The sequence below is a fragment of the Suillus discolor genome (assembly GCF_016758755.1).
Source record: "Suillus discolor strain FC423 chromosome Unknown F5147scaffold_116, whole genome shotgun sequence".
Classification (NCBI taxonomy): Eukaryota; Fungi; Basidiomycota; class Agaricomycetes; order Boletales; family Suillaceae; genus Suillus; species Suillus discolor.
In genome coordinates, this window is record NW_024541363.1 from 91,156 (window position 1) to 115,386 (window position 24,231).

General features: G+C 46.9%; 9 protein-coding genes across 9 annotated transcripts; 8 read left to right on the top strand and 1 right to left on the bottom strand.

The window, feature by feature from the left end:
- The first annotated feature begins 305 nt into the window (after positions 1–305).
- On the top strand, positions 306–2,661 carry F5147DRAFT_726466 (uncharacterized protein). The gene is made up of 6 exons (XM_041439179.1): positions 306–369; positions 423–491; positions 557–848; positions 904–1,237; positions 1,297–2,001; positions 2,052–2,661. Exons 3-6 carry the CDS (start codon positions 706–708, stop codon positions 2,496–2,498), a joined length of 1,629 nt encoding a protein of 542 aa, XP_041285739.1. The 5' UTR covers positions 306–369; positions 423–491; positions 557–705; the 3' UTR covers positions 2,499–2,661.
- Positions 2,662–2,720: 59 nt separating this feature from the next.
- Positions 2,721–5,723, top strand: F5147DRAFT_726470 (Ndufs1, NADH-ubiquinone oxidoreductase 75kD subunit (775)). Its single transcript, XM_041439180.1, has 10 exons — positions 2,721–2,910; positions 3,000–3,085; positions 3,227–3,244; positions 3,358–3,429; positions 3,484–3,546; positions 3,603–4,111; positions 4,139–4,830; positions 4,883–5,190; positions 5,243–5,482; positions 5,539–5,723. The coding sequence occupies exons 1-10, from the start codon at positions 2,860–2,862 to the stop codon at positions 5,627–5,629; spliced, it is 2,130 nt and encodes a 709-aa protein (XP_041285740.1). The 5' UTR covers positions 2,721–2,859; the 3' UTR covers positions 5,630–5,723.
- Positions 5,724–5,725: 2 nt separating this feature from the next.
- On the top strand, positions 5,726–6,730 carry F5147DRAFT_643983 (HIT-like protein). The gene is made up of 4 exons (XM_041433131.1): positions 5,726–5,986; positions 6,036–6,170; positions 6,225–6,286; positions 6,346–6,730. The coding sequence occupies exons 1-4, from the start codon at positions 5,833–5,835 to the stop codon at positions 6,532–6,534; spliced, it is 540 nt and encodes a 179-aa protein (XP_041285741.1). The 5' UTR covers positions 5,726–5,832; the 3' UTR covers positions 6,535–6,730.
- A 1,485-nt stretch (positions 6,731–8,215) lies between these two features.
- F5147DRAFT_764647 (uncharacterized protein) lies at positions 8,216–9,724 on the top strand (the record flags this gene model as incomplete). Its single annotated transcript, XM_041440722.1, has 8 exons — positions 8,216–8,285; positions 8,345–8,463; positions 8,516–8,677; positions 8,782–8,857; positions 8,910–9,041; positions 9,093–9,277; positions 9,334–9,596; positions 9,646–9,724. 7 exons carry the CDS (start codon positions 8,216–8,218, stop codon positions 9,577–9,579), a joined length of 990 nt encoding a protein of 329 aa, XP_041285742.1. The 3' UTR covers positions 9,580–9,596; positions 9,646–9,724.
- Positions 9,725–10,271: 547 nt separating this feature from the next.
- Positions 10,272–11,250, bottom strand: F5147DRAFT_43440 (uncharacterized protein). Its single transcript, XM_041429837.1, has 4 exons — positions 11,034–11,250; positions 10,725–10,976; positions 10,341–10,673; positions 10,272–10,291 (listed from the first exon to the last, which is right to left on the bottom strand). Exons 1-3 carry the CDS (start codon positions 11,053–11,055, stop codon positions 10,354–10,356), a joined length of 594 nt encoding a protein of 197 aa, XP_041285743.1. The 5' UTR covers positions 11,056–11,250; the 3' UTR covers positions 10,272–10,291; positions 10,341–10,353.
- Positions 11,251–12,053: 803 nt separating this feature from the next.
- Positions 12,054–13,785, top strand: F5147DRAFT_726486 (uncharacterized protein). Its single transcript, XM_041439181.1, has 8 exons — positions 12,054–12,193; positions 12,272–12,415; positions 12,469–12,587; positions 12,640–12,801; positions 12,866–12,941; positions 12,995–13,132; positions 13,180–13,364; positions 13,420–13,785. The coding sequence occupies exons 2-8, from the start codon at positions 12,349–12,351 to the stop codon at positions 13,681–13,683; spliced, it is 1,011 nt and encodes a 336-aa protein (XP_041285744.1). The 5' UTR covers positions 12,054–12,193; positions 12,272–12,348; the 3' UTR covers positions 13,684–13,785.
- Positions 13,786–15,341: 1,556 nt separating this feature from the next.
- Positions 15,342–17,075, top strand: F5147DRAFT_726495 (uncharacterized protein). Its single transcript, XM_041439182.1, has 7 exons — positions 15,342–15,768; positions 15,828–15,946; positions 16,000–16,161; positions 16,229–16,304; positions 16,357–16,488; positions 16,537–16,721; positions 16,776–17,075. The coding sequence occupies exons 1-7, from the start codon at positions 15,705–15,707 to the stop codon at positions 17,007–17,009; spliced, it is 972 nt and encodes a 323-aa protein (XP_041285745.1). The 5' UTR covers positions 15,342–15,704; the 3' UTR covers positions 17,010–17,075.
- Positions 17,076–18,085: 1,010 nt separating this feature from the next.
- On the top strand, positions 18,086–21,210 carry F5147DRAFT_788697 (uncharacterized protein; the record flags this gene model as incomplete). Its single annotated transcript, XM_041442995.1, has 11 exons — positions 18,086–18,392; positions 18,469–18,671; positions 18,732–18,920; positions 18,974–19,170; positions 19,285–19,486; positions 19,537–19,694; positions 19,736–19,838; positions 19,891–20,070; positions 20,136–20,345; positions 20,415–20,732; positions 20,791–21,210. Coding segments are annotated over 11 exons (2,487 nt in total), but the record flags the coding sequence as incomplete, so codon positions are not given.
- Positions 21,211–21,959: 749 nt separating this feature from the next.
- Positions 21,960–23,488, top strand: F5147DRAFT_841239 (uncharacterized protein; the record flags this gene model as incomplete). Its single annotated transcript, XM_041444360.1, has 6 exons — positions 21,960–22,130; positions 22,199–22,450; positions 22,506–22,562; positions 22,620–22,877; positions 22,934–23,062; positions 23,123–23,488. The coding sequence occupies 6 exons, from the start codon at positions 21,960–21,962 to the stop codon at positions 23,486–23,488; spliced, it is 1,233 nt and encodes a 410-aa protein (XP_041285747.1).
- Between the last annotated feature and the right edge of the window lie 743 nt (positions 23,489–24,231).

Here is a 24,231-nt window from a genome sequence, read left to right on the forward strand (position 1 = left end):
TCTGCGGTCAGTGCTTTGATGTGCCGGACGTGCAGTACACACAGGTGCGCTATGGACACCTTGTTGAGGATCAAGTTGATGGGCCTCGTGTTCACATCTTACTAGGTTTGTTCAAGGTGCTGGCTGTGACTGAGCTTATTGCTCGAGTGTAGCTGCAGACATATTAGTGTCTAGTCCTCTGGTATGTAGGTAGCGTGAAGCAATATGTTTTTTGTTGGGCAAACCCAAAGACTGGTGTCCCTTCGGCGTCCCCGCCCGAGTCACGTGCACTTCATAAATAAGAAGCGCTGAAATGAAATGTTTGATTCAAACAATCGCGGATGACCGGGACTGGGTAGTTTGCTGTAGGTCCGTTTTGTACAAAGGATGGTATGTCAAGCATGCACGTGTCAGTTGGTTATTGACTTCTATTCTGATCACAGGATTCAGAGTTAATCAACCGAAATGACAGTGTTTTGTGCTTGTTGCTTTTACAGAGACAAAAGACGCTTGTACGTATAAAATCTTGTTACCTTTCACTACAGACATTGCCATGCTGACGCCGCGTTGTACTCAGTCTCGCAGGCGGTTTCAAATCAGACGTGAAGTTTTTGAACTCTATTCCATTGTCAGGACCGCTATCTTCCAAGATGAGATCAGGAACGTCCGTTCGAATACGAAACTCCGGCTTGGAAATACTAGCGGGTTGGCCAAATTTTACCAAAGATGTCTTGCTGTACCTTCAACCCCATCTTGTCTATGATGAATCAAACACGTTGTGGGCGCGTGATTGGCTCGATGTCATCGTTGTCCACTGGATCTCGGCACGCTAGATGTGGCTCTTTTTGGCCACTCACTGTTCCCGGCTGGTAAATAGAGTCCCGTCCAGTTCCACAGATCCTCACTCTTTTCCTTAACCATTAGCGACATCTTGACTATTGCGATGCATCCACGATCAGCACTAGGCTCTCCAACACCATCAGCTGCGAGTCGCCTCTCAGATAGCAGCCGTTCAGATGGCAGTCGTCAATTCGCGCGGAACGGAAGCGTATCAGAATTCGAAATCGAGCGACCACTCAAAATGAATACATCATCTCCAAAACGACCAGGCGTTCGTCGTCGTCAGTCTGAATATGGCGCTGAAACTGCACTTCGTGCGAGCGTATCACGTTTACTCACCGCCAAAGCGCGTCCGTTCACTGTCACCGGTCACATCCCAATGGACCCGGCGTCCTTGGTGCTATTCTTTCGCTCAAAGGTGAGCGGTTTGTGGGCACTGATTAATAGTCGTTATCTGAATCTGAGTCCGATTTACAGAGTGGCATCACCCACTCGCTTGATTTCCCCATAAACATTGATTACGACACACCCCCGGCTCTCGAAGTGCTACTCGCAGCATGTAAACCCCACCCGACACCTGGATTTGATGTATACCCTGACCGTGAAACCCTTTTCTACCCATCGAATCTTCCTTTGACCGCTACTCTCGAAATCGCCAACCATCCCATCCTCGATGCAGTGCGCAATGCACTGTTCCCGGCATTACCCATGGGACATTACCTCACCGCCCTGAGAGATAAACTGGAGGTGATGGTAACTGGAGCGCGTATGGCGCCCCAACCCCGTACATTACGCAACGATGGTAGAGTTGCTACAATATGTGTCACTCTACCTGTTCACCATCGTGGTGGAAACATGATTGTCCGAGATGCAGAAGGGACAGAAGAGAAGTTCTTCGGAGGTGGAGGCAAACCCTCGGAGGTCCACTGGACTGCATTCCTTGGGGAATGCGAATACGAAGTCGAAACCATCCAGCAAGGATGCAGGATGACCTTCACGTATGCGGTGCATCTGAAGACATACGGCGCAGCAGTCGATCCTCTGATCACACCGAGTGAATACTTCCTTGATCTTCTTTCCCCAGTCCTCAGCCTGTCTCGCGGACGCAAAGTAGCATTCTACTTGACCCATGATTACGGTGTCAATCCTTCGGAGGGCCTAGCCGAATCTTTGGTTCCTCATGTGAGTTTCAGCTGACTGCGGGCAGGATGTTATTGACGTAAGGTGATCAGCTTAAGGGCAGCGATTCACTTTTATACCATGCCCTGAAGGTGTACAAGCTTGCGCCGGAGCTGCATTGGGCAGCGGGGGGATATGTCTGGCCCATCGATCGGACCGTAGAATGCGGAAACGATGTTCTGGATTCGCCAACAAGCTTATCATCGATGGGCTTTCCTAGCGCTTTTGGATCACCTGCTCGTTCAGCAAAATCCGTCCGTGGTCCGATGAGCTACTACGGTGGTCCGGAAGAAGATGACGTAGAGATAATGAAAATCGAAGCTCACAACCTGAGGATGAGGGTTGAGGAGAGCGGTGCAATCCCTCTTTCTCAAGCGGAAATCTTCATCCTTTCTGATTGGGTTCCCGGTCCGCTTGCGAAGGAGAGGGTATACTTTGTATCCAATGGAGAATTGGAGAAGCTGATTGTGAATGTTCTCCTCGTTATTTATGTTCCTTGAGACTTGTTGGAGGGTGCGAAGGACGTAATTTGCTAATCATCTAATAATTGGCTGCTGGAACGGCTGCGATGGAACTCACTCCGGACACTTACTAGTATTTGTACTTTTACTATTTGCTGCTTGTAAGTAATGACATATCTGATAAACATGGCTACAAATATTTCTGCCGGAACATCTTCGGCACCGTGACATGTTTGAACTCCGCCCGAATCGTGTAATACTCGCGATTTCGTTGGTCGCTGTGTATCACGACGAGCACCGTTAATCCCCGCTTTTTTAACCGGCAGCGCTCGTCCGTGCGAGCGACCTGCACTTATTCGATTTTCTCTGCATATTTCTTGGTCCTCCAAATAATATCTTAATGCTACGCTTGGTTTCGCGACCCTCCTCAACGGGGCGACTCGGGAAAGTCGTTTGCTCTGGTGCTTCACATGGTACGCCTGCCTTGACCTCTATATCGTCTTAGGTGTTCATATCTTGTAGGCCGCAGGTCTATAGCAGTCCACATCCGCACGTCAAGCTGATATCACTCTCACTGTTGACGGGAAGGAGGTAACGGTTCCGCAAGGTACATATCTATTGTTCGCGTTTCGCGTTTTACATAGCTTATTATCGCGCAGGGTCCGCGTTGATTCAAGCTTGTGAGGCTGCTGGTGCTACGATTCCTCGGTATGTCTTTTCTATCTATCTGCATCATTCCAGTAGTTGCTCACTAATTCCCTCTTCAGGTTTTGCTACCATGACAGGTTCGTCAGAATGCACTTTCTTTCTTGACAGAATGTAGAAGGCTGAAACCACCCTTTAGACTCGCGATTGCTGGTAACTGTCGGTGAGTGGAAAGTGTGACGGCGAAAGAGAGGCGGAATGTTGATGCTTGCTCTAGTATGTGTCTGGTTGAGGTCGAGCGTTCCCCAAAGCCAGTAGCATCATGGTATGATATCATACTCATTTTTCATAAGTTCACGTGCTGATCAATGATATTCAGTGCTATGCCAGCCATGCCTGGTTCCAAGGTGTTCACAAATACCCCGCTGGTTCATGAAGCTCGGTAAGACAATATTGAGGGTGTCTGCATTCCACTGCATCTGCTCACAAGGTGCGCAGTGAGGGCGTCATGGAATTTCTTCTAGCCAACCACCCACTCGACTGCCCTATTTGTGACCAGGGTGGTGAATGTGACCTTCAGGACCAGTCCATGCGATACGGCTCTGACCGCACGCGTTTCCACGAAATCACGGGCAAACGTGCAGTGGAGAACAAAGATCTTGGACCTCTTGTTAAGACTTCCATGAACCGTTGCATTCAATGCACTCGGTGTGTCCGGTTTGCTAATGAGGTTGCTGGTGTCGAGGAGCTTGGTACGACGGGTCGCGGTAATGACCTTCAAATCGGCATGTATGTTGAGAAGACCATGGACTCCGAACTTTCTGGCAATATCGTCGATCTTTGTCCCGTCGGTGCTCTAACAAGTAAACCATACGCCTTCCACGTCCAGACCATGGGAGCTAAAAAATACCGAATCCATCGATGTCATGGATGCCGTTGGTTCGAATATTCGCGTCGACTCTCGCGGTGTCCAGGTGATGCGAATCCAGCCTCGAACCAACGACGAAGTCAACGAGGAGTGGATCAGTGATAAGACGCGTTATGCTTACGACGGCTTGAAATTCCAGCGCTTGACGACGCCTCTATCAAGCAGGGCGACCGTTTCGTTGCAGCTTCGTGGGAGGAAGCTCTACAGAGAATTGCAGATGGTATAGCCTCCTCAGGGGCCACTGGCAATGAGATTCAAGCCATTGCTGGACACTTTGCTGATACCGAGTCCCTTGTCGCCCTCAAAGACTTGATCAACCGCCTAGGATCAGACAACCTTGCACTCGACCAGACCAATGGCAGCGCACCACCCCCGCATGGTGTTGACGTTCGCTCCAATTATCTCTTCAACTCTACCATCCCTGGTGTTGAGGAAGCCGATGCCATTCTACTTGTTGGCACTAACCCACGCCACGAGGCTGCTGTCCTTAACTCTCGCATTCGCAAGAGCTGGCTGCACACAAGTCTTGAGGTCGGCCTCATCGGCGAACGTGCTGATACGGCGTACGGTTACGACTACCTTGGAGCAGATTCTAAGGCTCTTGCTGACTTCATTGCTGGAAAGGGAGCATTCGCAGCCAAATTTAAAGCAGCCAAGCGTCCCTTGATCATCGTCGGGAGCGCTCTTGCGGAGCAACCTGACGGTGCTGCTGCTTACAACGCGTTGGCCAAGTTTGTCGAGAAGAACAAAGATTCGCTCATTACCCCTCAGTGGAATGGCTTCTCCGTCCTACATAGGGTAAGCCTTGACTTTTAACTTCTGAGTTTCAGTCGAATGAATTGCCTTTTAGATTGCCTCTAGACCTGCAGCATACGAAACTGGGTTTGTTCCTTCGAAGAAGGCCGCAAGTACCCAACCCAAATTTGTCTACTTGCTCAACGCAGATGAAGTCGACCCCAAGTCTATACCTGCGAATGCTTTCGTCGTTTACCAAGGCCACCACGGAGATCTTGGCGCCTCGCTTGCTGATGTTTGCTTGCCTGCCGCAGCGTACACTGAAAAGGCTATGACATGGGTGAACACGGAGGGACGGTCTCAAGTAGGTCGTGCCGCTGTTCCCCCACCTGGCGCTTCTCGTGAGGATTGGAAGATTATTCGGTAGCTGTTATTTTCGTGCGACTGTTATTTATACTCACCTCCTGTCTTCTAGTGCACTTTCGGAGGTTCTCGATTCACCACTACCCTACGATGATGTTCTGAGTTTGCGTGACCGCATGTGGGATATCTCACCCACTCTTGTTCGCTACGATGTTGCGGAACGGACATCTCCTGAAGTCGCTGTGGCAGGTCTTCAGACTATAGCAGCCAATACGGCATCCGCAAAGGTCTCTGGCAAGCCCTTCCTCAAGCCCATCTCCAACTTCTACCAAACCGATCCCATCTCACGCGCGTTAGTGTCTCTCATTTTTATCTATTTTTAAATCCAGGCTCACGCGTTGCTGGTAGATCCGTCACTATGGCACAATGTACGCGTGCCTTTGTCAAGGGAGAGGACTATGGGATCAGTGAAAAGGGCTCGGAAGCAGCGTATGCGTAACGGATGTATACTAGTAGTAGGAGTAGTTGTGGCAATTTCTTAAATTTATCTTAGATGCGCAAGACTCGTGCTCTGCGACATCCTGTGCAGCTATTTTTAGCGTATCGATAGCTCAAATCATCTGCATTGTATTCTAGTAGTTCGACCTCGAGGCGGAACGCTATTAACAGCTGCCGTAAAAGCAGTTAGACCTGTCCTTTCCCATGACATCCTTCATTATTGGCGCACATGCCAATCGCAGTATACCAACAGAATGGAGGGACGATGCAGATCGCAATTGCCCATTCTGCCGTATTATCGCAGGCGAAATGCCCTCGACGCGTCTGTATGAGGATGATAAGGTCATAGCTATTCTAGGTACTTGGCACTAAAAAGTGGGCGAAAATTGTTTTAACCTGCTACACAGATATCTTGCCTTTGAGACGTGGGCACACTCTTATTATACCCAAAGCCCATCATTCGCGCGTGTCAGAATTACCCTTAGAATATGCCAGTGCAGTGGGGCAGGCTGTGACGAAAGTGGCGAATGGACTGACGAAAGGTGAGGATGCTGTTATGATCATTGGTGGGATATGTTAAGGAGATTTGCGCGAAGTGTTGGGTAATACTGCGCTCAATGTGGTTTGCAATCAGGAGTATGCACAAGCAGTACCACACGTATGTGTTCGAATCTTTATCTGCAGCTTTGAAGCTCACTCTATGACGTTGCTGCTCAGGTTCACTACCATATCATTCCCGCCCCGTCACTTAACTCGAGCGCAAGAGTAGAACCATCTGAGAAACCGAAGGAGAATGACATACCTCTAAGCCGGCGGGAGATGCACCAGCGAGAATTTGAGTCGAGGGAGGAGCTTGATGAGGATGAAGGGATGGCCCTGGCTGTGAAGATACGAGCCAGTCTATGACGGTACGGGACAACGTCTATCTCATCTAACATTTGAAACATACCTTACTCTTATTGTACTGCTGATGTTTATCCCTTCAGACTCTTGCTGCTATCGTGTTGGTAACACTCCTGATACTAGCTTAAGTATGTACCGGCCATCTTTGACGATTGATTTATAATTTATGCATTATACTGATCACAATTGTCTTGCCGTATCAGATGTTGTAATATAATACGTATCCAGACGACTTCTGATCTCGAAAGCCTTCGAATGGCAGTGTCACAGCGCCCATAATACACGACGTTAGAACAACCCTTACTATTTGGTTAGTCTCATGAGACATAGCCGCACTAGTAACTCGGTCCTGCACAACGTCACCCATCGGATGCTCGCTACATCACAAGCGCTGTGGCCCTGCTGCACTTTGCAGGGTGGGACTTCTCTGCGCATAGTTGCGCAGTCAGCCCAGCAGTGCTATGCGCCATTGCTGAATTCAGGTCACCGTTCTACTTACGAGCCCGAACACGAAGCTGAACACTGGCATAAAAAATCCCGGAGACAAAGACCAAGCTGTTGGTATTTCGGAATCAAGTAGGTACTATTATGCCAGTACATATCACAATGCTGTACCTCTGGCAATCGTAACACGTCACAAGGCCTTGGTTGCGTTGCTGATTTACCCACCATAACACCCCACAGGCTAAGTGTAGGTATGTTGTGGAGATCAGACAAATTCGCCACAAGAGTGACTAAACCTACGTTTTTGCTGCTGTATCACCTTCCTACTCGCGTTTACCAAAAAATCCATGCGTCCGTCGCAGCTGCACCATCAACCTCTGCGATGTTACTAGTAAGTGAAAATTCCGCCTGCGATAGTGTTAAGCTATGCTAATCCGACATATAGTAGGCATCCGATGATGACGCAACTGGGATTGTGACATCCGAACAAGTAAGCAACAATCAGACGAGGTTGCTACATTTGCATTACGCACAGTTCACAGTTGCCTCCATACGCAGAGGTACAGTACTTTGAATTATAGATTGCCATGCCGGCGTATCTGACCAATCAGGCCCAGGATGCAACTAGAATGATCCCTATCTCTTCGAGGCTCTTTGAATCTGGATGCGCACACACGTGTTACAGTGCCTATATACACAAGTTCACGTTAGACCAACGTTGAACAGCACCACATGTTGATCAATCGATGTGGTCCGCACAATGTGACTAATTGGAAGCTGCATTCATGCATACATAATCTTGCTGTGTATTTTCCCAGGTTCTAGCTGACAGGTTCCTATCCTCGGAAACAACTGACTGCAGCAGGTACTATTAGGGTTTTCGTCAGCCCAGCAGCACTCGGATATTCGCTGTTTGCCTATCCCAGATTGCTGGCTCAAACAAACTAGTTTGTGTCAGTTAAACCCTGGATACACAAGGTTCATCAAAGTCCACCCTGCGGCTGTGACCTTGAATACCATCAGCTTATCGGTGATGCGATATCGTAAAGTGTCGTCACGAGGTCCGAACGATTAAGCCCCACTAGACCTTGAGCCTCGAGGTGGATGGATTCGATTCCCGCCGAGAACACGACCCAAGTCGTTTCCATATATAACAATACACATGAAAACCGGCGAAGATGCTCTTTCTTTCCTTCGCACATCTCCTAGTCTGTACACAGCTGAACATTTCTATTTCTCCATGGCTGCAGGTGGCATCCCATTAGATGCCGGTACTTTAATGTCAACTGTACTGGAAGGCGTTTTATATGGTGAGTTTCGCAATAGGTCTGTCATTCCCGTGCTCACCAAGCTGGGATCATGACTCTAGGCTTTTCAATCCTTCTGTTTATGGGTACGATCTGGTCTTTGACCTACAAGCAGCGCATACAAGACATCAATCGCCCAATTGCCACGGTGGTCGTCTTGCTGTGGATGCTGAGCACTGCAGTTAGTGCTTCTTTCTTCTTATATTTGTTGACATCTGCTAACGTCTTCCAAGCACATCATCGTGAACATTATTCGTGTTGAAGACGCATTTGTGAAATATCGCTACACGTACCCAGGTGGGCCGTCGGCATTCCTCGCAGACGTTTCCCAGAAAACGTATGTACTCAAGCATGCATTATATGTCTTACAAACTCTACTTGCTGATGGAGTGGTGGTAGGTTCATATTCTTATCTACTTGTTCAAAACATTGCGATTTTCTTTTCTTTTTGTTGATGGCTGTTTGAACCTCTGGGCTTATTGAAATTATCATGTTATAGATTTATCGCTGCTATATGGTTTGGCAATCCATCTGGATTATCATTCTGCCAAGCATGCTGTGGTGCAGTGTCGCAGGTTAGCCCACTATCAGGCTCCTGAAGTTGTGCTGACATTGCTTGCTTCGAAGTGACTGGTATTATTTGGCTGTATTGTGCGTCCCAATCCGGGAGCGACTCTGGAGACATCTACGCCCAAGTGCTTGCGAAATGGGTCACAGCGTTCTTTTCCTTGACAATTGCGACCAACTTGTTAAGTTCAGGTAAGCACCTTTCTGCGTGAGTACGGTTGTCGAGGCCCTGATTGTGTTCAGGATTACTGATATATCGCATCTGGTTGACTGAGAGGAACGCCTCTACAGCTCGCGCCACGAATAGCACTATGATGCCACTCTTGCGTGTGCTTATGGATACTGCTGTTTTGTACTCTATGATGCTGTTCACGGCATTAATCTGTTTCGTCTGCTCGAACAATGGAGAGGTTGTCATGTTGGACATGGTGATTCCGCCCTAAACACCTTTCGTCGAACATAAAACTGAGCTTTGATTAACTAGATCATGCCGATCGTGTCGATCGCTTTCTACATGGTGCTTATTCGCATTGCGATCAGTAGAAAATCCCGCAGCTCCTCCAGCATTAATATACCCAGAAGGACAACTAGCGAGGCAAGACAGGACAGCTCGCGGCAACATTCTATAAAGCCTTTGCAGGTCCATATACCCCAATTCAATGTCAATACTCCAGGGTTCAGCAAAGGAAATGAAGGCCAAGTATCGCCATACCCGGCAGAGTCTGTGTAAAACGCACCTCGAAATATGTATGTAATCTACTTGAATTTGACCTCTTAATACTATATGGCATGTCAGCACGAATAACCGCCGTCTCGGTGTCAATTGTGTCCACTCCGTCATGCGCTGGGTATCTGCAATCCATTCCCTGCATCCATTTTGTTTCCACATTCACGACACTAAGTACCTTCCATGGCTAAGAGCGAACATTATACATTGCTTTGTCTGACGGCGACTTTGCTGTCGTCGTCGTGACCTTTGGAGCTAATACAGGTTCCGTCGAGGACCGCACCTGTTGAGGCACCTGAACAAGCACCAGACTCAGATTACTTAGTGCAACCTCGCGATCGAAAAGGGATTGGTGAGAAATGCACGATTCCGAGTGCGGATGACAGCTCTACATCCTCGATTCGTCGAAGTCCAACCGCTCAACAATCTCGAAAACCACTTTATCCCACGTACCGTATTTTATTTTCATCCTTACCGCTCGAGCTGGATGGTGAATCGCAAACAATTTCATTTGAGACTAGCTTGCACAACAACTTTCAATGGCAAGGTCTGCTCTCTCGCATAGCTCTGGATCTCAGAACTAGTCCTCTTGCTCATAGTCAACTATATACTGTATTGTCCAGTGTGTGCTTATTTTCAGGAGCAAATGTAGTATAATTAAAATATAGGGTTCAAGTAGCACATGAAGATGTAAAGGGAATAGTAACATTATAACCTGTGGAGATTGTTGTCAGGGTTTGTGACCGGAAAGAGGGATGACTTACTCCTCTCAGTGCTTCAACGTTCTGTGTGTCTGTTTCTCGCCGCATTTAGAGCATTGCGAACACTTGCAATATCATTGCGAACGCCTGCAAGATCATTCTTGATTCTCTCGTTCTCGTTGCGAGTGCTCTCCTGCTCGTTGCGAATGCTCTCCCGCTCGTTTCGAATGCTCTCGTGGTCTCTCCGAATCTCCGCCATCTCATTATGCAGCGAAGCTAGTATCTCCTTAAACTGGTTTTCAATAGTCACCTGAGGGAGATTGGACGACGATGCAGAATTGGACGTTGATGCAGGATCAACTGTCGGTGTGACATTTCGTTTCTTAGATTTCTTGGCTGTGGAAGTTAATCAGCGCATCTGTAGACTATTCGAATATTACAACATACATTTGCGAGGTGGGACTGCTGATGTGCTTGACCGAGAGGTTGTGGCAGTACTAGTAGTGGCCAACGCTATATTGGGTTTTATGGATGTTTGAACTTGTGCCTTCTGGGCTAATTGGGTCTTGATACGATGATTCGTCTCGGCATCAGGGGTAAATAGTACTGTGAAAGTTTTACAGCAGTGTTTACACCTGATGCCGATAACAGTGAAACTACTGGAGCGGCAGACACTGAGCGAATGCGAAAGCCTAACGTCTTTATGAGAAGTGAGTAGGTTTCTAGAGCAAACGAAAGGCATAGGTTGAAGCTTACCTGGGAATGATTTCGCTTGCATGGTGAGTCCAATGGAGGTTCGAGACCGGTACACCTTGTTTGCTCATGTGATTATGTAGAATTCTCTCGTTGCCACTGTATTTGAGCCCTTCAGGTCGCCTTAAATTGTATTTCGATCGTCTGTCCAGATGGCTGTTGTTGCGACAGTACCTTCCGACGACATGGTGGATGAAGTTGATGAAGCGGTAAGGTATCTTCAACTTGCCGTGAAGGCGCAAGGACCGATCATTGTTTATGTAATTTGTATTTGTATGTATTTACCATCAATGTAGATTCCGAGTAGTGACTGTCTCTGTATACTAGATGGTCCCACGAGTCCGTGTGTCCCAAGAGTCCGCGCATTGACTCTAGCACACGCAATTCTGCACAGAATCCTTATCCATGATAGATCTGGATTCGCCCAAACATAATACACACTGCCATATATTTTTTTTGAAGAAAATCGAAGTAGATCTTGTTCCATGGGCAACTTATCAGTGCGAGAGGCATAGAAGGCTCACTCTAAAGGTCAGATCTCCACATATAATTCTGGAATATTGTGAGATGGTTATATACATGATTAGAGAATACTAAAACAAATTTATTCGGGGCACATGCTTGTCAGGATCATCTGCGATAAAGAAATAAGCCCCAGACGTGACAATCTGCCCAAAGCGTTACATAGAGACTGTGTAATCAAAACTCCGCAATGCCGAAATGCTTTACACATGCACAACTTCACAACATTTATAACGGTGCGAATTCTGCGGAGCGTGAAAAGGCATTGCGGCAGACGTGTGACATAGTGTGACAAAGTGCGCGAACTCTAGGGAAAATGCACTTTTCTGCGCGGTAACTCTCCGCTGGACTCAACACGTCAATTTTCGAAAAAGAAACTAGCAGACGTTGTACTTTCGATGTCACGCTATCGAACTGTCAAATAATTAATTTTGTTTGTTTGTGCGATGTGGAGTAATAACCGTTTTGCCAAAAAGGCGCGAACTCCCGTGGACATCTAGTAACTGATACTACTACTAACTTGTATTGTAGCTTTAGTCATGGGGTGCACGGCCGTTTCAGCCCTTTCCTCTAATACAGTGGTAAGTACTGTGAGAATGCGGCCCTAACCGAAGCTACCGTCTCACTAGCTATAGCCAGAGGTAGGTAGTATTGCCTTCTTGAAGTCAGCCTATCCGTGATGCATCGTCCAAGTCTCATATATAATAATATATGCGCAGGCTGGCAAAGATGCCCACTGGCACACCTTTGCGCATCTACCAGGCTGTAGACAGTCGTTATAGATCTTATTTTTGCCATGGCTTCAAACATCTCATTGGATACCGCTTCTTTACTGGCATTGGTGCTGGAAGGCGTGGCATACGGTGACAAGCGGTTCCTTCGTCCTATGCCTACTGAGCTAAAGTCTCCTCTCTAGGGTTTTCAATTCTCATGTTTATCGGTACTATCTGGGCTTTGACCCGCAAACAACGTATGCAGGATGTCAGTCGCCCAATCATCGTGGTGGCCACCCTGCTATTGATATTGAGTACTGTGGTAAGCACTCCTTGCCTCTTACATATATTGTCATCTGTTGAGTTTCTCAAAGCACATCGTCGTGAACACTGTTCGTGTTGAAGACGGACTAGTGAAGTATCGCAACACGTTCCCGGGTGGGCCAGTGGCGTTCTTTGCCGACCTTTCCCAATACACATTTACGGTCAAGAATGTGTTATACATCTTGCAAACTCTAGTGGCTGACGGGGTAGTGGTGAGTCTATACTTTTATATGCAGCTTAAATCCCTTTGGGCTCACAGAAGTTGTTCGGTTGAAGATTTATCGATGTTATGTTGTATGGCGATCACTCTTGGTCATTGTGCTACCGAGCATGCTGTGGTGCAGTGTTGCAGGTTAGTTCGTGATCATGTTTCATGAAATCATGTTCTCTGATGTCGCATCGAAGTGACTGGTGTCTTTGAAACCTACAGCTTTTCGCAAGTCACAACTGACTCCGAACAAATCTATAACGAGCGTGGGCAACCTGCATATTGGCTTACTGCATTTTTTGCCTCGTCTATTGCAACAAATTTGTTGAGTTCAGGTAAACACGTTTTTGTGGGCGCGGTGCCAAGGCCTGAACATGTCTAGCATTACTTGCGTATCGTATCTGGATAATTGAACATGGTGTCTCTACAGTTCGCACCGAGAAGAACACTATGATGCCGATTGTGCGCGTGCTCATGGATTCTGCTGTTTTGTACTCTGTGGCGCTCTTGACCACATTAATCTGTCATGCGTGCTCGAACAATGGAGGGATTGTCATGATAGACATGGTAATTCTGTCATTGATATCTGTTACCTGAAAAAAGCTGAACTTGGAACTACTAGCTCATGCCCATCATATCGATTACCTTCTACATGGTCCTTGTTCGCATTGCAATCAATAGAAAACACAGCCATACCTCGACTATAGAGATGATCAATGAACCAAGCAGTTTGCAGTATCCTATGCAACAACCCTTGCAGGTCACTATATCCAAATTTACGTATCATGACAGTAATGCAGTGTATCATGATGGAATAGGGAATAAGGCCTCAGGATCGGCCATCGACATTCATGGCGGAATCCAAAAAGGCTCCCCAGAATTGTAAGCAAACTTAGTGTGTCGTTTATTTTGTATTTCCCCATAGATTTGTTTGTGTTTCCACTTTAACATACCATCATGCTTGCACACAGTTCTTGTTATCCGTTTCGTTGCAATTGTATTCCTCTGTCGTCGTCAAATGACTAGAGTGTCATCCAAACTCTTGTCGTCGCTATCGTATACGCCCCATATGTTAAAATGTGTATCATGTTACAGGAGCAGTATTTCATTTCCACATGTCACGAGCTCTTGTAATTAACTCGATGGAAAACGACGGCGGCGAAAACGTGGTCGTGTGTACAGGCCCCCGGAAGCTCCAGCTAATGTACCCCCGCAAAATAGCATTTTTGAGAGCCAAATATTGCAAAATCTCTGCCCGGAAATAGCATTTTTGAGACACTGTGGACGAAAGGCCTATCCGGCTATTGCATTTTTCACGTCCTTCAGGGCAGGTTTATAGGACACTTGTCCAGCGGTGAACCCTATTCCGACCTGTCCCGACTCAAATACTCAAACACCTCACAAAACAGCTTCTTGTCATCTACACATGCCGACATTCAGGCTCTTCTTCCTTCTGAAAGCCAGAGAAAGATCACTGGTACAAGTATCAACGCATACGGCACATGCATGGATGATGGAAGACATGCATTAAGACAGAGATTTCCGAGTCTGTATATTTAATTCGTGGATCGCACCAATCGCATCTGGCCAAGTAAAATCAGGGATTGCCTATGGCACAATTCATGGTCACGTACATGCATCTGTAGTTAAACTTATTACATATGATTGAGATACTATGTGCCTCTATGGTCGCCGCTGTTGTCACCGGTGAGCAGCGTGTCACCATCTGTCACGAATTAGCGGGAGGTCACAGCATGTCACACCACGTGATTTTTTGACCTCTGCCCGGAATTGCATTTTTGAGGCCGATTTTAGCTGGTCGGGCGGGTGTACCTTGGCAGGAGCTTCCGGGGGCCTGTGTGTACACAGTGTAATACAATTCCCACCTAATAGCCGGCGACGCATTCAAACGTTGGCGCAGTCACTTAATCTTGCTCAATTCGCATGTTTCTCACTATCGGTTATCCGTCTGGTCAATTGCGTTCGAAGTTTCAAACCACATTCTGTTCTGTTTGGTTTGCCTAGGGAGACTAGGGAAAAATAAAACTCATGCAAACCACTCCCAACTTGAAAGGCCCACCCACCACAAGTCCAGAGCATCAAAAACTACCCAATATCCAAGGCCGAAGCTGATATACTGTAAAGATTGACAAAGATCTTCCCAAGCAGAACAATGCGGGAGCACGCAAACACCTCGTGGCATGATCCATATACAGACTAAACCCTCATCAGCAGACGTACTTTTGATACACGATATGAACGTGTAGAGAAAGAAATCCCATAGTAGATCCAATTTCCTGCGGTTCCGAGAGCCTGGGGCGTAGTTATTTTGACGTGCCTTGGAAGTCGTTCAAAAGGTTAGCCAACACAGTTCCGAGTCCAGTCCCAATCTAAATTTCTACAGATCTTATCAGTATTGATGTTCAAGGTTACCTTCCGAATGCATAGGGTTGCGTGGGATGTTCCCCCTGGATATTTATGTATCGCTAGACGGTGCGTGTACATTCTATGCTTCATATCGGTTGCTAAGTAGCCAGAGCGAAGGTCATATATTTGCGGGCTTACTATGCAATAGGCACTAGAGAAATGACAAGTCCAACTTGAAGGGCGAGGTACCTAATCACCTCTATTCAAACCATATTGAAGACAATCGTCGGAATTCGTTCCTCCTGCGGCTTCAACCGAAATTATCATAGTTCCGGCAGACTAATTGATAGACGAAAGCGACGCATCATGATACAGAGACCGAATGTCTCCACGATAACCATTATCAAAGATTCAAACCCCACCTCACCCGCTGCGGATGAATCTATGCAAATTCTGTCACAATGTCATATTTAATAATGCACAGAAACTGGCACAGATGCCCACACTTTCCACACCTCCCAGTTGGATTGTAGATTCGTTATGGCTGGCCTCCCTGCAGATACGAGCGCTTTGATGTCAGCAGCACTGGAGAGCATTTTATATGGTGAGTATCGCAATGGGTTTCTCCGTTTCATACTCACCAAGCTAGGCTCCCCTCTTCAGGCTTTTCAATCCTCATGTTTATCGGTACCGTCTGGGCTTTGACTTACAAGCGTCGAATGCGAGACGTCAATCGTCCAGTTGCTGTGGTGGCTGTCCTGTTATTGTTAGTGAGCACCGCAGTTAGTTTCTTGCTTTCAACGTAGTATGATATTATTGGCTGACAATTCCGAAGCACATAATCATGACCATCATTCATGTCGAAAACGGCCTAGTGAAATATCGCGATACATGGCCAGGCGGGCCAGCGGCGTTCTTCACAGACATTACGGAAGAGACATATGTGATTAAACACGCACTATACGTTTCCCAAACTGTACTTGCTGATGGTTTGATGGTGCGCTCTTGTGTAAATCTGCATTTGAAACACTGTGAGCTTACAGGAATGCCTTGTCTGGCAAAAGATTTATCGCTGCTATGCTCTTTGGCGATCCATCCGCGTGATAATCGTACCGAGTTTGCTGTGGTGTGCTGTCGTAGGTCAGGTTTGAATAATATTCTGAAAGTCGCGTACTCTCATATTACCTCGCAGCGACTGGCATTCGTGCTGTCTACGGGAATTCACAAGCCACTTCTGATCCTGGAGACGTCTTCGCCATCGACCTCGAAAAGTGGATCATAGCATTTATTGTATTGACTCTTATAACCAATCTGCTATGTTCAGGTAAGCACGTTCCCGCGAGCGCAATATCGAAGCCCTGAAAGTGTCCAGGGCTACTGATATATCGTATCTGGAACATCGAACGTCGCGTTTCTAAAATACGTGTTTCGAATAGCACTATGATGCCAATTGTGCGTGTGCTTGTGGATGCCGCCGCTTTGTACACTGTGATGCTACTCGGCCTTCTGATCTGTTTCCTCACCGAGAACGATGGAGAATCTGTTTTAACGGACATAGTGAATCTGCCGTTTACCTCTGATGGAAAACAACACTGAGCTCTGATTGACTAGGCCGTACCTGTCGTATCGATCACATTCTACATGGTCATTATTCGTATCACGACCAGTTGTCGACATCACCTCTCGACTGCCAGTACTAGCCGAACCACTGAGGAGATGGAACAGAGACACATGGAGCAATATCAGACGAAGTCCTTAGAGGTCCATATATCCCAATGTACTCATGATGATAGCGCCTCAACTTACAAGGTAGACCGACCATCGACAAGGATTGAAGAGATTTAAAAGGGTATCTTGTACTTGACATGTAGTCGATATGAACTTATGATTGGCATGAATGCCTTACGACGCTATGTTTTGCCTATCTGCCATAGTGGCGCATTCGAAGGCCTAGGGGTGTGATTTTTGCAACACTCGAAGGGAATTCATATCACGCTGGTGAGCGAAGGAACGGAATAGATCTTGACGTGGCAAAAGGAAGATAACCAGCAATAATATATATTTCGTGACGCACACGCAGAAAATCTCATGTCTAGCGAAGCTCACTCGTATGTCGGAAAAAAGGTAAGGGCCATTGTAATGCCACCGGCTTATAATGCCGGTCAGGTGACTTTCAAGGCACCTTAAAAGTGCCTTTTGATGCTCGGTGATGGCCTTTCGAGGCTCGGTGATGGCCTTTCGACCGTGAGACAATCATCATAATGCACCGTAACGTGCTATCGGCGCATAACTTTGTTCCATTCCGCATCAGCCTCGCGGCCAGCTGTCCCATCCTCTTTGTAAATATTGTACACTTGTACACTCTATTCATATTGTTACATCTGATGGCTCCGACTCGTACTTCTCGTCGAGAGAAGTACCATTATTCAGAAGAGACGCTAAAGGCCCAGCTGCCGTGCACTCATTGCGGCAAGTCATTCAAAACGCAGGGCTTCAAGAAACATGAGGCTAGCTGCAAGAAACGGATCGAAAATGAGCAGGAGCAACATCGATTCAACCAGGAGTATGAGAAGGGGAAACAAAATGGTGAGTTTGACTCATCGCACCATCACCTTGTATCTGAGTCATATTAATTGATCTTTTGCATTCTAGCACGAAAGGCTCGCCGAAAGGCTGCAACCAGCGAGGCTGGCCCATCGAATGACATTCAAGTTCACCATGCCCCCATCGACGATCTCCAAGACTTCGACTATAGCCAACTCGAGGATGAACACGGGAATCCAACTAGCCCCGGTAAGTATTAACCTACAATCTACTGCATCTTGCTGACCCATCGTTTTCGCTCAGTACTATCCGATGCCAGCATGGCTAGCAACCCCACGGTTGTCCAGCCTCATGCGGCATCTGTGCAAATGCCCAGCGAATTCAAAACGGAGTATCACCCTCGCTCTGCTCGTGCGACTCTCTACCAGATGTTCGACGAATTCGGTATCACTCAGGAGATGCAGCACGCACCCGTTGACGAGGAACCATGGCGTCCTTTCAGGTCACGCGGGGACTTCGAATTCTCTGAGATTGCGCTTGATGCTGCGCTAAATAAGTCTCAAATAAATGCCCTCCTTGAACTCATTTCGCGCATCGCTCAAGGTCAAGCTCAAATCACTCTGAAGAATGAGACAGATCTTTCGAGGGCATGGGACAATGCTGCGGCTGAATTAACACCGGTGTGTCTGACTGAATCTACTTACATGATCATATTGCTCAATGCCTTAGGCAACCTGCCATTAGTTTTCAAAGCACGAAGTCCCTGTGATATACAAGAGGAAGGAGCAAGAATACGAGGTCCACACACGGCCTGTGTGGGATTGGGCCCTCGATCTACTGGACAACCCCCTGCTCGCACCGCATTTCGTGTGGGATGCCTGCCGTGTTTACAAGCACAACGGTACGGATTTCGAACGCTTTTTCAATGAACCTTGGACAGGAGATCGGTGGTGGGATATTCAAGTGCGTTACAATTAACTGTGTCATATCGTGTGTAAATGTATATAAATGTCAAACCAATAGTCTTCTCTTCCGCCCGACGTTGAAAACGCTGTCCCATTCTGTTTCATTCTCTACGCTGATAAGTCGAAGCTGTCGTCTCATGGTACCGTCAAAGGGTATCCAGTTGTAGTCCGATGCGCAAACTTACCTGTAGACATCCATAATGGCGAGGGGTTTGGTGGTGGTCGTGTAGTCGGATGGTTGCCTATTGTGAGTTGTTTCGTTCTCAATATATGTCAGATTGTTGAATTTACATGTTGCAGGTTCCTGACGATGCAGCCGAAGAAGGAAAACTCGGATACACAACGTTGAAGCGCATTGTGTGGCATGAATCATTTTTCAAGCTCCTGGAACATGTCGCCCAGCACTCAAAGACTGGATATTCACACAAGGGCTATAATGGCATTCCGCGATGGCTGTTTCCTGTGATACTGATTCTTTCGGCTGACTATGAAGAACAGTGAGTTCGTTTTCCATCTCGTCGCTGCTGGTGCCTTCAAGGGTAAACACGCTCATGGCCTTTTGCTCTTTTCTTATTGGTCTTACATTAATACTAACCTATTTCATTCAACAGGTGCATGATGTCGCTGATACGTGGCCGCGGTGGCAAATGCCCTTGCCCCGTGTGCCTAGTACCATTAGCGGAGCTCCACGACCTGTCAAAGAGCTACCCAATCAGAACCGTGGAAGAAGCACAAGAAGCTCTCCGTATTTATGGGTGCAGTAAAGCTGAAGGCGAGCAGATACTCAAAGCGCTCGGATTACGACCTGTTGCGGTACGCACTTGTGTTGTTTCAAACTCATTCCTTGCTAATATGAAGCTTAGAATGTTTTTTGGCTCATCTTGCGTTCGAGTCCCCACGATGCACTTAGTTTAGATCGGCTGCATTCATTGCACGCCGGTCTGTGGAAGCACCTACTTGAAGAATTGAAGAAAATCCTCGCGTCGCTTGGACGCGATGCTCAAGAAGCATTTGAGAAGTCGTAAGTTGTCGATTGTATTCACACCTATCCTGTTCTCACAGTTACAGGATCGCTAACTTCCCCCGATGGCGCCACCTCACTCATTTCAAATCCGTTATCAACATTACATTCACTGATGGCAACAAATACCAGGACCTCTCTAAGGTAAGTTTTTTGGCTTGTTTTGTGATCTTTCATATCACTCATTATCTTGAAGCAAACATTATATCCGGCTTTGAACATCCTGACGCACAGAGCCAGTCCTGTAGGCCACCAGCTGCTTCGCGTTATCAGCAGTTATCTCCAGCTGGATAGCTGGATCGGTCTGGATTTGCATACTGAGCGCACACTTGCAGCGATCGACGCCGAGCTCTTAGTTTTCGATGCTGAGCTCAAGGTTTAGTCTTTACTTGTTGTCTATGTAGCTAATTATACTCATTTACACGACACATTCATTCCTAGGCTTATATTACATGCGCTGAAGAGTCGGAGGTCGAGAAATTGAAGCTTGACTGGAACTTTCCGAAGACCCACCTATGGAAACATGTTGTTCGTGATATCCGACTTAAAGGAGTAGCACGTAACTACAGCACGCGTCCGAACGAGAAGCTTCATGGCCCCCTCAAAGACACCTATCACCGTCGAACGAATGGAAAGGATACCGCGACGCAAGTAAGTTTACAAGATACATTTGTTGTTAGTACTCAGACTGATTCACATCATACACAATTGTATTGATAGATACTTCGTATTGATCACCACAAATTCGCCTCGAAACTTCTGAGAGAACGTGTCAACACGCTTGATGAACACTGCCGGTTGCAGGCACTCGGCGATGGTGGGCTTGATGAAGACATTGATGTTCCTGTAGCCTTTAATGGCCACGTGAAACTTGGCTCTCCGGTGCCACCCTTAGACATCCTTGGCGTTGAGAGTCGTGGTCAAACGGATCGTGCGTTTCAATCTTTTCGTCGGAAATTTAGTGAATTCATCAACAATGCTCTGCCTACCTATGGCCATCAACTGACGAGTTGGGTTACATTCCCAGGCGATTTCAAGGTATGCTAATAGTATCCTGTACAAGTTGTCTAATGCATCATACTAACATGGTACACAGATTCACGAGCACCGCTATCTCAAGGTGAACTATGAGTCGGCTGTGGACTGGAGGCAAAATACCGACCACCTTCGGTGCAACCCCAAATTCCATGGGCGGCCACGATTCGATCACGCGCTCATACAACTGACCGCTGAGGAAACAGCCTTCGTCCAGCTAATTTTCATGTTCAGATGTCATATTTCGAATCTCGGGCCCTTCGAATTCGCACTTGTTCAACCATACACTGCTAGAGTCGGTCCTCGCAGAACAGACTCCACCTTCAAGCTTACTCGTGTCAAGGCTGTCCCGAGGTCGTCATCAATATTTGTCCCGCTTAAATCTTTCATTCGAGGAGCTGTTCTAGTCCCTGATTCTGAGCATCAAGATGAATACTTCGTTGTTGATCACATTGACGGTGACATGTTTCTGCGAATGAAACACATATGAGTAAGTCCATTCAGTATTTGGGTAGGACCGCTCATGATGTTCTGCAGGAATATCCAAACAACATGCGTGCATTTTTTACCAAAGATGCCTCAAACCCGCCTCCAAATTCAGACGAGTAAGTCTACTCAGTATTTGGATAGGAATGCTTATCATGTCTTGCAGGAAATATCCAAACAACACGCATGCGTTTTTCACCAAAGATGCCTCCAAATTTACACGAGTAAGTCTACTTATTATTTAGGTAGGAATGCTCATAATATTCTACAGGGATATCCAAACAACACGCGTGCGTTTTTTACCAAAGACGCCTTAAACCAGCCTCCAAATTAGACCGAAAGGGGTCTACTCAGTATTTGGATAGGAATGCTCATTATGTTTCACAGGAAATATCCGAACAACACGCGTGTGTTTTTTTACCAAAGACGCCTCAGCTCAGAATCGCCTAGCACTTACAGGTGAGTCTGACTTATTATGTATTGGTCCTTATTAGCGAAACATACTGATGTACAATTATCAACGTTGTCGTAAGTGTGTATCGCCTTGATTCTGTTAGCGAGGACCAGCAACCTCGGCAAATCGACACCTGTGGTCCACATGTTTCTATTTCAACGTAATACTTTGTTCTGGAACCGAGTCCATCGGTGCATCGCCCGGAGCATGTTATATAAAGTGGGCAATGGGTATTTCATCCTCGCGTCCCATTAACTCACTCACTCTCACTCAGTTTTAGAGACACTGTCATGCCGTATGACATGGATGCTGGGGAAGATTTCGAGGCTGAGATTAACGCCGTCTCGGATGATTCTGATTCTGATGGATCTGATGGTGAAGTATCTGGGAGCGACTTGGATGCAGTAAGGATGGTCCTGGCTGTCCCTGGGCCAGATGCACAAATGCATGATGTTCGAAAGGTAGGCACGACACTTATATCATTCTTATTAGTCTACAACATCATCTGATATATGCTCTTACGTATCAGGCCCTTGCGGTAGCCCAGCAAGCTTACCATGCAACACGTTCTGAACTACGGGTCCTCAAGAAACAGTATCTCACTCTTTCATCTGCAATTCCTGCTCGCAGCCGCAACCGCATGCTCAAGAAGACGTCTCCACTGGATTCCAGCATCACCCACCAAGGACAGAAGTATACCCTGTTTAGTCATTTCTGGGTCATAAACGGTCTGTTTCCGACTTCTCCTCAACCTGCTAATGTCGACCCACGCGCGCTACACGTTGGAGCTCTCCCGATGCGAAGCTTAAAGGTGCAATGGGCTGAGCTGTAATCAGATCATACCTAAAGACTTGCAACCTCCATGGGAAACCTATCCACTGTTTCGATCATTGGTAAGTTTATGATTCAAACACTGCCAAATTTCACGCTGATACTTCTGTTGGCCTTAGTTTCGTTCGGCAGTCAGCTCCGAGAGGTCAAACATTCTGCACAGTATCAAGGATTGTGCAGGTGTTATATTCTCTCCTTTCAAGCTCGACCCCAGCATCTTTGCCGACCAGCCTTCCAAAAAGCAGGACAACAAGGATCTCCTTGTCCTGCTCAAGAGGAATGGAGAGGGCGATTACATCCGCCTTGCACCTGTGCTATTTGCGAAGCCCAATGCTATGTCAGCCGATGATTTCCTCAAGTCTCCAGTGCTCGTCAAAGTAAGTGCCACTGATCAATGTCCAAGTATGATGGCTAACTCTATTGCTCATACTAGATTATTCGCGTTGAAGTGTATGGAAAGGCGATACTTGGTGGGAAGACAAGGGGCCATCCAAAGGGCAGGGGTCTGCGAATGGGTGCGCAGAGTGTTACTGAGGGTATGATTGCTGGCGCTGCTATATTGGTAAGTATTCTATCATTGTCCGTCCTTTGCTTTGCATCATTGCTGATTATTCATTCACAGGCACGTTTCTTGTTAACGCACGATACCGAGCTCACTGCGACCGGAGCAGAGACGAAGATCGATTACCAGAAGGATTACGACTTCTATCTGGAACGCTTATTCAAAAGCTCTCCATGGGCAATTGGCGTGATGGAATACTTCAATAAGGAAGTTTTCAACACCCGTGCAGCGCTATTGAGTGCACCCGCATCCGTTGTACCCTCTGCCTCCATCCCTCGCACCTGGGAAGATGACCTATTGGAGGAATTGGATAATCCTGTTGCTCGTGCACCCTCGCCAACTCTTCCTGTTTTCCGCGCACCCTCGCCGGCTCTTTCCAATCTCTCTGCTCTTTCTGCAGCCTGCAGATCCTACCACCCAGGATGACTGTATCATTGTCTCAACATCAATGTCAATCAGCCAGCCACGTGCCGGCGTGTCTTCTACGCAGCTACAGGTGGATGTTAGTCAGTTATCGCTAACTGATCGTGATTCTTCGGCAGCGCGCAGACTGAACCAGCAGGTGGAAAAGCATGGCGTCGGGTCGTATTTCAGCTCAGCCTGTCCCTGCTGCTGTACCAGATGTTCCGAAACCCAAACACATTAGCACACGCAGCAAGAAACCAACAACGAGGTGATTCAGAGCATTTGGTTGTTATTATTCGGTCTTATCATTAGCTATTCCTACTCTGGACTTTACATCAGTCTCTCCTCGTACTTAGGACTACATACTTGATGTCAGATGTGTTTTGATTGATATGCAATGCTACAATTTTAACCTTAGACTTGATGGCCTCAACCGCAACTTAAGTTTTGGGTAAGACATTATGTTGCCTTATAAGGACCTTATAATGTGCACATATAGCATTGGGGTTCCATCTTATATGTGGCCGTTTGGCTAAGGGGTAACTATGCCAGTTAATACTAGTTCTACTTGGTAAGGTCAAAGTCTAGAGTTCGAATCCCACCAGTGTACATTACAATAGTTAATAATAGTAGTATAGATCATGATTAGATAGACAGTAGTTAATAATAGTACTAGATAATGATTAGATAGTAACATAAATAGGATAGTCGTACAAATAAAATGGTAGTACAACAATTAAAGTTCGGTTGGAAGTGTTGAAAGA

Bases quoted from the DNA above. Each gene is read 5' to 3' on its own strand.
- F5147DRAFT_43440 (XM_041429837.1), bottom strand. From the start codon at position 11,055: ATGCAAGCGAAATCATTCCCAG. The intron at 10,977-11,033 runs GTAAGCTTCAAC...CTTCTCATAAAG, and splicing joins GCAAGCGAAATCATTCCCAG to ACGTTAGGCTTTCGCATTCG. The intron at 10,674-10,724 runs GTATGTTGTAAT...TAACTTCCACAG, and splicing joins AGCAGTCCCACCTCGCAAAT to CCAAGAAATCTAAGAAACGA.
- F5147DRAFT_726470 (XM_041439180.1), top strand. From the start codon at position 2,860: ATGCTACGCTTGGTTTCGCGACCCTCCTCAACGGGGCGACTCGGGAAA. The intron at 3,430-3,483 runs GTATGATATCAT...AATGATATTCAG, and splicing joins CCAAAGCCAGTAGCATCATG to TGCTATGCCAGCCATGCCTG. The intron at 4,112-4,138 runs GTCAACGAGGAG...ATCAGTGATAAG, and splicing joins AGCCTCGAACCAACGACGAA to ACGCGTTATGCTTACGACGG.
- F5147DRAFT_726495 (XM_041439182.1), top strand. From the start codon at position 15,705: ATGGCTGGCCTCCCTGCAGATACGAGCGCTTTGATGTCAGCAGCACTG. The intron at 16,162-16,228 runs GTGCGCTCTTGT...GTCTGGCAAAAG, and splicing joins TACTTGCTGATGGTTTGATG to ATTTATCGCTGCTATGCTCT. The intron at 16,489-16,536 runs GTAAGCACGTTC...GAAAGTGTCCAG, and splicing joins AACCAATCTGCTATGTTCAG to GGCTACTGATATATCGTATC.
- F5147DRAFT_726466 (XM_041439179.1), top strand. From the start codon at position 706: ATGTCTTGCTGTACCTTCAACCCCATCTTGTCTATGATGAATCAAACA. The intron at 849-903 runs GTAAATAGAGTC...CTTAACCATTAG, and splicing joins CCACTCACTGTTCCCGGCTG to CGACATCTTGACTATTGCGA. The intron at 2,002-2,051 runs GTGAGTTTCAGC...TAAGGTGATCAG, and splicing joins CCGAATCTTTGGTTCCTCAT to CTTAAGGGCAGCGATTCACT.
- F5147DRAFT_643983 (XM_041433131.1), top strand. From the start codon at position 5,833: ATGACATCCTTCATTATTGGCGCACATGCCAATCGCAGTATACCAACA. The intron at 5,987-6,035 runs GTACTTGGCACT...CCTGCTACACAG, and splicing joins TAAGGTCATAGCTATTCTAG to ATATCTTGCCTTTGAGACGT. The intron at 6,287-6,345 runs GTATGTGTTCGA...GTTGCTGCTCAG, and splicing joins ATGCACAAGCAGTACCACAC to GTTCACTACCATATCATTCC.
- F5147DRAFT_726486 (XM_041439181.1), top strand. From the start codon at position 12,349: ATGGCTTCAAACATCTCATTGGATACCGCTTCTTTACTGGCATTGGTG. The intron at 12,588-12,639 runs GTAAGCACTCCT...AGTTTCTCAAAG, and splicing joins TATTGATATTGAGTACTGTG to CACATCGTCGTGAACACTGT. The intron at 12,802-12,865 runs GTGAGTCTATAC...GTTCGGTTGAAG, and splicing joins TAGTGGCTGACGGGGTAGTG to ATTTATCGATGTTATGTTGT.